We start from the raw sequence: 14,448 nt of genomic DNA, 5'->3' as shown, positions 1-14,448 counted from the left end.
CTCCTATTCAACATAGCACTGGAAGTACTTGCTATAGCGATTAGGCAAGAAAAGGATATCAAGGGAATCCAGATAGGAAAGGAAGAAGTCAAGCTCTCACTGTTTGCAGATGACATGATACTCTACTTAGAAAACCCTAAAGACTCTATCAAAAAGCTTCTAGAAACAATAGACTCATATAGCAAGGTGGCAGGCTACAAAATTAACACACAAAAATCAATGGCCTTTCTATATACCAATAGTAATAAGGATGAAATGGACATTAAGAAAACAACCCCATTCAATAGTACCACACAAACTCAAATATCTTGGAATCAACTTGACTAAATATGTGAAGGACCTATACAAAGAAAACTATAAAACTCTGCTCCAAGAAATAAGAGAGGACACACGGAAATGGAAACACATACCCTGCTCATGGATTGGCAGGATTAACATCATCAAAATGTCAATACTCCCCAAGGCATTATACAGATTTAATGCCATCCCTCTAAAGATACCCATGACATTCTTCAAAGAAGTGGATCAGACACTTTTGGTTTTTTTTTTTTTTTCAAGCCACACCCGTTAGATGCTCAGGGGTTACTCCTGGCTACGCGCTCAGAAATTGCCCCTGGCTTGGGGGGACCATATGGGACACCGGGGGATCGAACCATGGTCCTTTCCTTGGCTAGCGCTTGCAAGGCAGACACCTTACCTCTAGCGCCACCTCGCCGGCCCCGGATCAGACACTTTTGAAATTCATTTGGAACAATAAACACCCTCGAATAGCTAAAGCAATCATTGGGAAAAAGAATATGGGAGGAATTACTTTTCCCAACTTTAAACTGTACTACAAAGCAACAGTTATCAAAACAGCATGGTATTGGAATAAGGATAGGTCCTCAGATCAGTGGAATAGGCTTGAATACTCAGAAAATGTTCCCCAGAGATACAACCATCTAATTTTTGATAAAGGAGCAGGAAATCCTAAATGGAGCAGGGAAAGCCTCTTCAACAAGTGGTGTTGGCACAATTGGATAGCCACTTGCAAAAAATTAAACTTAGACCCCCAGCTAACATCATGTACAAAGGTAAAATCCAAATGGATTAAAGACCTCGATATCAGCCCCAAAACCATAAGATATATAGAACAGCACATAGGCAAAACACTACAGGACATTACAGGCATCTTCAAGGAGGAAACTGCACTCTCCAAGCAAGTGAAAGCAGAGATTAACAGATGGGAATATATTAAGCTGAGAAGCTTCTGCACCTCAAAGGAAATAGTGCCCAGGATACAAGAGCCACCCACTGAGTGGGAGAAACTATTCACCCAATACCCATCAGATAAGGGGCTAATCTCCAAAATATACAAGGCACTGACAGAACTTTACAAGAAAAAAACATCTAACCCCATCAAAAAATGGGGAGAAGAAATGAACAGACACTTTGACAAAGAAGAAATACGCATGGCCAAAAGACACATGAAAAAATGTTCCACATCACTAATCATCAGGGAGATGCAAATCAAAACAACGATGAGATACCACCTCACACCCCAGAGAATGGCACACATCACAAAGAATGAGAATAAACAGTGTTGGCGGGGATGTGGAGAGAAAGGAACTCTTATCCACTGCTGGTGGGAATGCTGTCTAGTTCAACCTTTATGGAAAGCGATATGGAGATTCCTCCAAAAACTGGAAATCGAGCTCCCATACGATCCAGCTATACCACTCCTAGGAATATACCCTAGGAACACAAAAATACAATACAAAAACCCCTTCCTTACACCTATATCATTGCAGCTCTATTTACCATAGCAAGACTCTGGAAACAACCAAGATGCCCTTCAACAGACGAATGGCTAAAGAAACTGTGTGTACATATACACAATGGAATATTATGCAGCTGTCAGGAGAGATGAAGTCATGAAATTTTCCTATACATGGATGTACATGGAATCTATTATGCTGAGTGAAATAAGTCAGAGAGAGAGAGAAAAACGCAGAATGGTCTCACTCATCTATGGGTTTTAAGAAAAATGAAAGACACCCTTGTAATAATAATTTTCAGACACAAAAGAGAAAAGAGCTGGAAGTTCCAGCTCACCTCAGGAAGCTCACCACAAAGAGTGATGAGTTTAGTTAGAGAAAATACTACATTTTGAACTGTCCTAATATTGAGAATGTATGAGGGAAATGTAGAGCCTGTTTAGGGTACAGGCGGGGGTTGGGTGGGGAGGAGGGAGATTTGGGACTTGGGTGATGGGAATGTTGCACTGGTGATGGGTGGTGTTCCTTTTATGACTGAAACCCAAACACAATCATGTATGTAATCAAGGTGTTTAAATAAAAAATAATTATGCATTTAAAAAAAAAAGAAGAAAGAAAGAAGAAAGGGAAGAAAGAAAGAAAGAAAAGAAAAGAAAGAAAAGAAAGAAAGAAAGAAAAAAGAAAGAAGAAAGAAAGAAAAGAAAGAAAGAAAGAAGAAAGAAAAAGAAAGAAAGAAAGAAAGAAAGAAAGAAGGAAGGAAGGAAGGAAGGAAGGAAGGAAGGAAGGAAGGAAGAAAGGAAGGAGGAAGGAAGGAAGGAAGGAAGGAAGGAAAAGAAAGAAAGAAAGAAAGAAAGAAAGAAAGAAGAAAGAAAGAAAGAAGGAAAGAAGGAAGGAAGAAAGAAAGAAAGAAAGAAAGAAGGAAAGAAAAAGAAAGAAGGAAAGAAGGAAGAAAGAAAGAAAGAAAGAAGGAAAGAAATAGAAAGAAGGAAAGAAGGAAGAAAGAAAGAAAGAAAGAGAAAGAAAGAAAGAAAAGAAGAAAGAAGAAAGAAAAAGGAAGGAAGGAACAGAAAGAGAAAGAAGGTGGATGGATATTCATTTTGGCTTAATATGAAATCTTTAAAAAAAAAAAGTCTATGGGTTTTTTTAGAAAAATAAAAGACAGTATTGGAGTAATGCCCAGAGACAATAGAGATGGACCAAAGGGGAAATTTATTACAACAGTAATGGAATATTTTATTGAACTCTTGGAAAAATTATGGAAGGCTGACCTTCAGACTTTCGTGGACTCACTACTCAGATTCTTTTCCCATTACCACGGGTTTCAATTAAACCCAAAGGACGACTTGACCAGATAGGTAGGAATGAAATGTGAGAGCAGGGCCACCTGGAAATGTGACATAGGCTTGCTGTTGGTGGTTCCAAACAATGAATTAAAGTCGTTATTGGCTGTTGTGAGCCATAGAAGACTCCTGTCACTGATAAACTCCAGCTCTGATCCCCAAACCAAACAGACCTTTTCATGAGCCAGGGCACCTTTTTTTTTTTTTTTTTTTTTTAATGACTGTCTACAAGCAAAGCCTTCCTAGGCTCTCTCATCCTTCCCTTTCTAGAATTTTCCTGAAGGATTTTTCTCATTGACTTATTTTCTTTTGTTACAGGTTTAAACTGATATAAAATACCATCTATATTTTATTTTTATAAATAAATTTTTATTTCTAATTTGATGAAATAAATCATTTACAGATTATTTAAACAAGGGCCAGAGAGATAGATGGAGGTAGGGCATTTGCCTTGCATGTAGAAGGACAGTGGTTCAAACCCCGGCATCCCATATAGTCCCCCGAGCTTGCCAGGAGAGATTTCTGAGCGTAGAGCCAGGATTAACCCCTGAATACTGCCGGGTGTGACTCAAAAACAAAAAACAAAACAAAACAAAAGATTACTTAAACTAATGCTTCTTTCATCCAGTTCCTCAAATTAAAGAGAGGTAGGAACCTCACAAAGAGTTTATAATTAGAGGCCCGGAGAGATAGCACAGCGGCGTTTGCCTTGCAAGCAGCCAATCCAGGACCAAAGGTGGTTGGTTCGAATCCCGGTGTCCCATATGGTCCCCCGTGCCTGCCAGGAGCTATTTCTGAGCAGACAGCCAGGAGGAACCCCTGAGCACTGCCGGGAGTGACCCAAAAACCAAAAAAAACTAAAAAAAAAAAAAAAAAAAAAAAGAAAGAAAAAAAAAAAGTTTATAATTAGAAAAAAGTCATCGGGCCCGGAGAGATACCGCAGTGGTGTTTGCCTTGCAGGCAGCCGATCCAGGACCAAAGGTGGTTGGTTCGAATCCCGGTGTCCCATATGGTCCCCCGTGCCTGCCAGGAGCTATTTCTGAGCAGATAGCCAGGAGTAACCCCTGAGCATCACCGGGTGTGGCCCAAAAACCAAAAAAAAAAAAAAGTCATCATTTTGTAATATAAGTTACTATTTTTGTTACACCTCAATGGCCTTTGCAAAGAAGTGATAATACATTAATCTTTCAGCTCTTTGTTTTGAATTATCTCTGTAGCAAATCTGTATTTTTTATGTTAAAATTTTATTCCCATCCATTAAATATTTATGTGTCTGTAGAGTGTTAGATTGTATTGGGAGATGGTACAAGACAAAGGGAAAGGGCTTGAAAGGGTGAAAGGAGTTTTTGTAACGCTTTAGTGAGGTCAGACACGCCCAGTGCTACTTTGCACACTAAGTTGGCTGGTCGTCAGAACAGCTGAATGATAACTTTTTTGTAAAAAAGTCAGGGTTGTGATAATAAATTTGTTGCCACCTATAAGCACTTAACATTTTGACATTATGTAATATTTTCATTATATAAAGTAATATAATTACCTGGTTATAAATTAATATTTCACTGTATGTTTAGTTATAATAAATATATATGCACCTTCAATCTTACAAAATATTGCTACAGTAAGAATATAATTCTCATAGCATTATAAATAAATAGTACAGGGATTTTAAGTATTCTTGTCAATTTAGTATATATAAAATGATACATCAATTTTTCACTTTGCATATCACTAATTGCTCAATTTTAAGTCTGAATTTATTTAAAAATATTAATTAGTCATGCTTATTTCTTCTGCTATGAATTGATTACCTAGCAACAATCTATTTTCTCTTTAAGATTTATCACTTTCTGATTTGCATAAAGTTTTTATACTTTTGGATGCTAACTTTGTTTTATTTGGGGCTATACCTGCCTGTGATCATGCTCAGGACTTATTCTTGGCTCTATGCTTAGAGGTCACACATGACGATGCTCAGGGAACCATATGTAGTGTCAGGGAAGAAACATGGATAAACTACATGAAAGGCTAGCACCATAACTGTTATACTATCTTTCTGGTTTATAATTTGCTTTGATTTAAGATTATTATAAATATCTTCTAATTGTTTATAAGATCTTCTGAGCAATGGAAATTTTAAGTTACAATTTAATAAACACTTTTTCTATGAAAATAAAATTATTGAACTCCAGAAATCACTTGTACACATATACACGCATGTATAGCATATATGTATATATAACATTTTAATATAAATAGCTAATACCATTTTATCTATTTTTTTTTGTTTTTATTTTTTACACACCCAAGAGTGCTCAAAGATTACTCCTTGCTCTGTGTTTCTGAGTTACTCCTGTCAGGTTAGGGGGATTAAACCTGGTTCATTTACATGCAATGCACTTGCCCTACTCCCTATACTATTGCTTGGCCCTAATCTAATCTTTCTTAACTGATTCATAAAGCTGTATTCATCATATACTAAAGTCTTACATTCATGGAAGTCTCTTTCTGGGTTCAATTATGCTCTATTGATTTATCAATATTTCTCTCTACAGAACCAACATTCTGTTAATCACAATGGCTGTATGTTGTCTTTATCTGTAGAAAAAGTTTGAATATTTGTTTCAAAATTGTCCTGATTCTCCTTGGCATTTTGTGATGTCATCTCATATCTGTTTGACAAGTTTCCTGAAACAACGTTTAGGTATTTTTATTGATAATTCTTTAAGTATATTATATGGAATAAGCATTTATATCTATAAATATATATCGGAGTTAGTTTATGTCTTTCAACAAATTTTTATCATTTTTTCTTCATAAATAAGTTGTAAATTTTATGTAAGATAAATTTATTTAGATGCTTTTAATGTTTTTCTACAATTATATTTGAAAATTTTCTACTTTATAGTCATTTTCTAAATTTTTGTTCCTAGAGAATGCTATGTTATTTTTGTATATTGATCTTGTACTCAGTAACCTTTCTAAACTTACCTGTTGTTATGGTTTGTAGATTATCTTGAATTTTAAAAATGTAGACAATATATTTTCTGCAGAAGATACAATTTTGTTTCTTCCTTTGCAAATATTCTAGTTCTTTCTTTTATTTTTCATTTCTAGGATATCCAATGCATCATTAAATAGAAATTGTTGGTGGAGGAATGCTGTTATTATGTGGAAATATTTCTGCAGAATATTTTATTAACTTGAAATTTCCTTTCTGTTCTTTAAAATGTTAGATATCTTTCCCCCAAACTAGATATCACTCTAAGGAAATTCATAAATTGAGGTAATTGACATATCTTAGCTCAAGAGTGCCCTCTTCTGCTAGAATAAAGTAAACACTATTTTATGAAAGGAAATTGATTTTAGAAGAGTTGTAGAGAGATAGTTGTGTTCTAGAACCCTTAATTTCTGGGCTTGATCTCTTATTTTTCTTTTTCTAAAAAAATTTTTATTATATGAAATACTGTTATTTCTTGGTGTCCTCAACCTGCAGTGGCTTCCTAGAACTCCTATTTGGTTTTGTATGCTTCATTATTTTGCCCCCTCCCCCCCCCCCCTTTTTTTTTGCCTTTCTCGGGGATCACACCCAGCAGCACTCAGGGTTATTCCTCTGCGCTCAGAAATCGCTTCTGACATGCACAGAGGATCATATGGGATCCTGGGAATTGAACCCAAGTCCATTCCGTGTTGGCCAGGTGCAAGGCAAATGCTCTACTGCTGTGCTATCATTCAGGCCCCACTTTATTATTTTTTTAATTAAAGTAACACGTTTTAAAATAATGTTAACTGTTGGGAGTGGAACCAGCTAGAATTGGCGGTGAGCACTGACACAGTGATCAGGCAGATTATATCATATAATCACACGTTTATTATTTGGTACTTGACCTTACACTATCTAAACCCTAAGCCATACAGTATTACATTGGTCCTCTCAACAATGGTCACACTGCAAAGTGATATCTCTAGAAGGGTCCCTCACTGCTGGGTTTTGTCAAGGAAGCTGAAATAGATGGCAGGTTCTGGTAAATTGGTGGTCTAGTTTCAAAACAGCAGCAAAACCTAGTCAGGAACTGCGGTGGGTTTGAGGATGTCAGTCCTCGGACAGTTCAAGATCACATCTCTGTCTCTGTCTCCTTTCCCTGTGGGAGCCTGTTCCTTGATCCTATCTTTTAGTTTCAATGACACAATCATTAAAATAAGTCCTCACTGGTTATACCCAGTACTCTTGAGTGTTTTTTTGTAAAATCCAGAAGCCTGGTTGGGCTGCCCCTGCTTTTCCTCATTAGCATTATCATTTACCCACACTTGTCAGCTCTTGGGCACTTCCATTAAGCCCAGAGTTTCCCTAATTAGCATATCACCTCTTCTCTCAAGCCTTGCTTGAGAGGGTGGGTGAGGGCAAGGAGTTCTGTGAGCAAAATATTTTCATCTGGCTTGGCAAAAAAGCATGACTCTTGAAAACATCACTCAGATTTAACGCAAACATTTCTCTGCCAAGAACATCATCCGATTGTAAACATGTTTACTCAGCTTGTCTCCACTCCTGTTATATCATTAAACCATATGTGCCTGAGTTGGAACCCGAAGGGTCCCTTAGCTATTTTCAGGTGTTCATTATATTAACATTTATGCTTTAGACATACAATGTGAATGTACTGCAACCACCATCTAAGTGCCAATATTCCTCCACTTCTGTCCTCTGGCCCATCTCATTCTTATCTTCCTTTCATCCCATACAAGTTACCTCCTTTTTGTTAAACTCAGAGTCTAAAATAATTATTTTTCATTAGCCATTGTTTATTCCCTTGCTTTGTTTCTTTATATAATCTGAGTGAGGTAGAGTGCAGCTCTTCCCACCAAATGCAGGATGTCATCTCATGAAAGAACAGTAATGTGGCTATAGACAATTTCTTTATTTGTCATCTGTTTTTGGGTACATAAATTGTTTCCAGATCCAGGTCGTGTTAAAGTCTGGAACTCAGGATCCACCACCCAAAAGACTGTCAGGAGGTAGGCAGTAATGTAAATGCAAGTGAATTTATTCCAGAATGCTGGAGTCCAACATCTCCTAAGAAATGAGGACCTCAAGAATGGCTCACAGGCCAAATTTAAGGGGTACTTAGGGCTTAATAGGGTATTAATCTGGGTATTGATCTTTTAAAAATTATTGGTCCTTAGTACAAGGTTGGGTTAGGATTGGTTGTAGTTCAAATGTAACAGACAAATGGTATGGCGAGTTGTCAGCTCAATGAGGGGTGATCAAGCATCACCAGATCCAGCATGTGGGGTCATCTAGCTGTCTGTCAGCTGCTGTTTAGCCTCTGCTATCTGACCAAGTGGCCAGTTCCTGGTATATCTCCTTAGGGTCTGATTCTAGGAACTGGCTATTCTTTTGGGCCTAATTTTTCTACCTTAAAATTGCAGCCTGTCATGAATGACCTTAGGCTAACAGCAAAGCCAGGTTTACAGTTAATTTTTAAACCAAACTTTGGATTCTAACAGTTGCTACTGTAAATAGTCTTATTATTAGTATAGATGTACACATAGCTTTTTCAATTTCAATGTTTTTGTATTCTTGGGATTGATACTGTCATCCTAAAACTGCACAGGGTAACTGGATAGAAGAGGGGCCTTACTGGCAATACAACAACCACTTCAGATGGAAAGGATGCCCACCAACATGGGCTGGAGAATAACTTCAAAAAAAGGAAGAAGGGGTTATTATTTATGCTCAGCAGATAAAGTGATATACTACTTTATATAATCTAGTTATTTTTTTCTGGAAAATCAGGCATGTCCATGAGAGGGAGAGCAATGAGCATATAAAACTGAGGAATTTATAAATAACATAATATCACATGTCATGTACAGAAATTGGTGGAAGATTGTACTTTGTAGTTTGGTAATTAAATGCAATAAAATAGAGGTTGAAGTGGGTTCTACTGCAAGGTCTCCAAGATTAGGCACAGTTCAGCAAGGTCCTGGGCTCCCAGTGTTTAGGGTGGAATTAGAGTCTTTAGGATGCAATAGGTAGTATCTCGGTGCCACACCCTCCAAATTAGAACCCTCAGGCCAGTCTGTAGTTTTTCCTAACCTCTGATTTCATATAAATATTTTTTTAAAACTGGGATCAAGTGGGGAAGCAAAGTTGCAAAAACCTTTGACAATACTAAAAAATAGGATCACTGGATTGTCAGGTAGATTTATTTTGGAGGTGCAATCTCCATATCATTTTGCTTGTTGGATAAACACTTTCTAAGTCTCTTTCCAAAAAACCAGTATTAAGATACAAGGCTCAAACTCAATCCCTAGCCTTGGACCTTGCAGCTGAAAAATAGTTTTTTCATTTCTTGTGTTCTGGGGTTTTCCTGCTAAACTTGAATAGATATATAGATGAGGGAAGGGAGGTGTATTTCATCATGAATTTCTGTGTATTTAATGGGAAAGTAGTTGGGATTTCACATTATCTCATTACTTATGATAATAAATTATCATATTATCATATTATTTGGTTGTCTTTATTACTTTTCTAAAGTTGTGACCTAGTTGTGAACATGTGGCATGAGGAATAAAACCTGAGGAACTGGAAGTGGAAATAAAAGGGAATCTGGTAAAAGAGGAATGTTTAGATTTCCTTAATCCTGAATCCAGAGACTTGAGGCTTTGATGGCATATCACTAGTACAAAAGAGCAGGTGGGTGCAGTGAACTGGTAATAACTGAGGGAATCATATGTAACTTGTTGGTGTGTCACACTATTTAAAAAATGACCTGGCATAGTAGTGGGTTTAAATTTATTAGGGCTAATTCTCCTCAACATACTACTATTTTATTTTTAGATTTTCATTTGTTTTTAGGCAACCCCCAGAGGCACTCAGAGCTTGTGCTCAGGGATCATTCCTGGTTGTGCTCAGAAAACGAGATGGGGTGGCAGAGATTGAACTCTGGACCACTATGTGCAAGACAAACACCTTAATCGCTCAACTAAAAATGCTTTTATTTTCTAAAGAAAGTATAGCAATAAATTTTAAGAAAAAATTTTAGTTGTTTTCTCAGATATTGACGTTTTTCTCTTGCAGGTATAATCTGACAACATATGCTGAAGGATACACTCCACCACATGATTATCAGCCACACGTAAGAGAGGGTTGATGCTGCTCCTCAGTCTGACACTTATTCATGTGCTCTGAATGAGTTTGCTACAGCTCGTATAAATAGATAAACTTGGAACTAATAGAAAAATTGCTGAGATTGATGCTATTTATGTTTATTATTTATAAATATGACCCATTGGTTGTAGGTAGTCTAATATTTTTACTATACTATACAATTTATATTATTAGTTTTGGGGCCATATCTAGTCATACTCAGTGCTTACTACTGGCTCTATTCTCAAGTATTACTACTGGTGGGGCTTAGGGGCCATTATGTGCTAAGGACTGAATCATCTTTTATTTTTAGACAGTACTATTTAATCTTTCTTTCAGGAGAACTTTTCAGGAAAATAAAGTAATTAGAATGAATAAAGTCAGTAAGCAGGAGTTTATATTTATTTTCATATCAACATTAAGCTGTACAAAACCAGAAGAAGAAGAAGAAAATAAAACAAAAAATTTTACAGATATCTGTAATTTTATCAGAACATAAGTGTTAATTTTTTTTTTTTTTGGTTTTTGGGTCACATCCTCTGTGAACATGGTGTTACTTCTGACTCTGCATTCAGAAATTGCTCCTGGCAGGCTCGGGGACCATATGGGAATCCAGGAATCAAACCACTGTCTGTCTTGGGTTGGTTGTGTGCAAGGCAAAAGCCCCAGTGCTGTGCTATCTCTCCACCCCCTAAATATTTCCCTTTTAAAAATTAAATTTGGGGGGCATCCCACCTGACAGTATTTTTATTTTGTTTTATTTATTTAAGCACCTTGATTACAGACATGATTGTGGTTAAGTTTCAGTCATATAAAGAACACTGTCCTTCACCAGTGCAACATTCCCATCATCAATAGCCTCAATCTCCTTCTCCCATCCCCCCACCTCTATTTGAGACAGGCATTCTACTTCTCTCACTCATTAACATTGTTGGAATAGATCTTAATGTAGTCATTTCTCTAACTGCATTCACCACTCTTTTTTGTGGTAAGCTTCATATAGTGAGCTGGTTCTTACGATCTTCATCTCTATTGCCTCTGGGCATTATTACAATAATGTCTTAATTTTTCTTTTCTTATTTTTTTCCACGTTCTTCCAGGATTACACATTTTGTGGCATAGAGTTTCTCAAAGTAGTCTCTGATTATTCATTGGATCTCTGTAATACCTGTAGTGATCTCTCCCTTTTCATTTCTTTTTCTTTTTTTTTCTTTTCTTTTCTTTCTTTTTTTTTTTTGTGTGTGTGTGGGTTACATCTGGCAGTGCTCAAGGGTTACTCCTGGCTTTTTGCTCAGAAATCGCTCCTGGCAGGCTCAGGGGACCACATGGGATGTCGGAATTCGAACCACCATTTGCATGCAAGGTAAACACCTTACCTACATGCTATCTCTCCGGCCCGTTCCCCTTTTCATTTTAATCCAGTTTATTAAGTTTATCTCTTTGTGAGTTTTCCTAATGGTTTACCAATCTTGTTTATTTTTTTCTAAGAACCAACTTTTGCTGTCGTTGAGTTACTTTGGCAGCCCCTGAAGTTGGGGTGGGGAGAGGTATTGTTCACTTTGAAAAACACCAAGGAAATAAAATGGTATAAACTAATTTCTGAGGAAAAAAAATTGCAAGCTGCTTTTTTCTAATGCCAACTCTCAAACTGGGTACTTCAACTCATTTCAGTGAAAAATACCTTTTGTTAAAAGTTTTTTCCAAAGAACCAAAATAGAGAAAAAGATGCTTCAGAGTAGGTGCATTATAGTATTTTCCCAAAGCACTATTTGTTGGAGACATAAACCTTTAGAATAGGGGGAAAAAGATGACACAATGTTAGGAAATTTACTGAACATATTCAGGATGACTCAAGAAAAGAATTTGTGCAGGGAGGGATGGGCAAACTCTGGGTTGGAAAGAAAAAGAGAGTGACAATTTTGAAGATGTTAATGTGTGTGACTATAGTGAAGATGTGAGAGAGTAGGAATTGGAGGTAACAAGCAGGATCACATCCTAGAACTTATTGGCATTTCAGAGGGAGTGTAATTCTGGAAAATAAGAGCACCCAGAGAAGTGGGAATGCATTTTTATTGTAGAATCAGAACCATTGTCTGAAGAAGGTGAAAAAGTGGTAAGCCAGGGTTTTGAAAGACTCTTTAAAAAAATTTTTTTGTTAGTTTTTGGGCTACACCAGATGACATTCAGGGGTTACTCCTGGGTATGTGCTCAGAAATTGCTCCTGGCTTGGGGGCCCTTATGGGATGCCAGGGAATTGAACCAAGGTCCATTCTGTTTCTGCCACATGCAAGGCAAATGCTCTACCACTGTGCCATTGCTTCGCCCTTGCTTTGGAAGATTCTATATTTGGGTTTGGAAATCTCTACACGATAGTAGAAACTTCATGAAATACATTGGAGATTAAGGGTCATTGCAGTCATGTAGCTGAAATTGGAAAAATTTAATGGGTCAATAGCAAGTATGAAGTACCATTTTGCTTTCTTCATGAGATCTGTGTACAGAATGATCTTTCCAGATTATGAGTTATCTTTAGTATATGTGCTGCCGAAGTGAGCACATATTATGAGTTATCTTTAAACCAAAAAATATTGACTTTTCCATCTAGAAACAGAAAGCTTAGGAAACTATTTTGGGGAAGGGAGAGATATGGGTCATACTCAAAGGTGCTCAGTGTTATTCTTAGTTATGTGATTCTCAGGAGTGCTCAAGAGACCATATGTAGTGTTAGACATTGAACCAGGGCTGGCATTTTGCAAGGGAACAGTCCAAATTATGTTTCAAAGTTGACAGAACATTTCAAATTGGCCACAGGGAATCTATGGAATGTTTCATAGTAGGAAAGAAATAGGACTTATCTATTTAGCAATTATTCTCAGTAACAAGATTGTCTTTTTCTACCATTAGGATTCTTAGGCTTTGGTATGGATATTACATTGTTAAAGTATTGATATATTCCTGTTAGACCTAGCCACTTGATTAACACCAGTTTGTCCCTGGACCCAGAACTGAATAATGCTTCCTGAATACAAACACTTATGTCTCCATGTCTTTCATTAAATAAAACAAAAACAAAGCAATGTATCTTTATGAGTATGTTGATTTAAAGAGAAACATTATTCAAATTGGATTTTGTTCATTTTCTTTATTTAAAGTGTTCGAAAGAACTATAGTTCTTAGAGTGTACTTTCATTGACATTTAAACTATTGCCCATCTTTCTCTTATTTTGCATTGTCTCCTTCTTGTATTTTATGATAATCTATGTGAGCACATTATGATTAATTTCTCCCAAATTACAACAAATATATCCATATTAAAAGTAATAAAGCCTTTAGATCTCAGTACCTTAGTTTAGCTATAGTTTTTATCATTAATAGACTTAGTTTCTTTAAATGTCACCTGCATTTTTATCATAATAAAATATAAAGAATATAAAATTACTATTTAGTATATAAGTTAGTGACACTTGTGTTTTTACATTGTAATGCTATACTCTTTGTTTGGATTGAGTTAGATTTTAATTCCTAATTTTTTAAACGAGAGTTATCATTGGCTTAAATCCATAAGAATGTTAAGGGTATAGCTTCATCCTTATGGTCTTTGTGATTAAGATCACATGTATTTAAGAATCACTGTACCCGCCCCCCCAAGAAAAAAGAAAAGAAAAAAAGAAAAAGAATCACGGTACCCACCACCAAATTTCTAAATCATTTCATTTCCATAGTGAGTTTCTTTTGCCATTCTTCCCACTTCTATCTCTCATTCAGTAGCCACCATTGTTTCCCGTATGTCTTAGAGTTATTTTTTTTTTCAGATTATTTGCTTTAGTTGTCCATGTACCACATGTGAGGGAAAACATCTGGTAATTATTTTTCATATCTTTACTTAGTTTATTAAATACAATAACCTTAAGTCCCATCCTTTTGTGTCTAATGGGACAATTTCATCTTTGTTAGTGGTGTAGTAGCATTTTATTGAGTGTATACATCAGTTTCTTTATCTATCATTTGTCGATGGGAAGTTTCATTGAATCCATGTTTCAAGTGTAGTGAAAATGCTGCTATGAGCATAAAATTATAAATAGCTTTTTGAGTTAGTTTTTTTTATATTCTTTAGATAAATGAGTAGGAGGGCATTTCTGAACAATATGAAAATTTATTACTTAAAAATTATTTTAAAGGTATATCTGTACATCACACCTTTTAG

General features: G+C 36.3%; 1 protein-coding gene across 1 annotated transcript in view; it reads left to right on the top strand.

Moving 5' to 3' along the window:
• Positions 1-14,448, top strand: part of CFAP95 (cilia and flagella associated protein 95) — an 81,812-nt gene that overhangs the window by 54,649 nt on the left and 12,715 nt on the right. The window contains exon 5 of the mRNA XM_049770989.1: positions 10,176-10,233. Coding sequence (XP_049626946.1) covers positions 10,176-10,233 — 58 coding nt within the window. The remainder of the gene's footprint in view (positions 1-10,175; positions 10,234-14,448) is intronic.

This window comes from Suncus etruscus, chromosome 3 (genome assembly GCF_024139225.1).
Source record: "Suncus etruscus isolate mSunEtr1 chromosome 3, mSunEtr1.pri.cur, whole genome shotgun sequence".
NCBI lineage: Eukaryota > Metazoa > Chordata > Mammalia > Eulipotyphla > Soricidae > Suncus > Suncus etruscus.
This window is presented reverse-complemented; position numbering and strand designations above follow the sequence as displayed.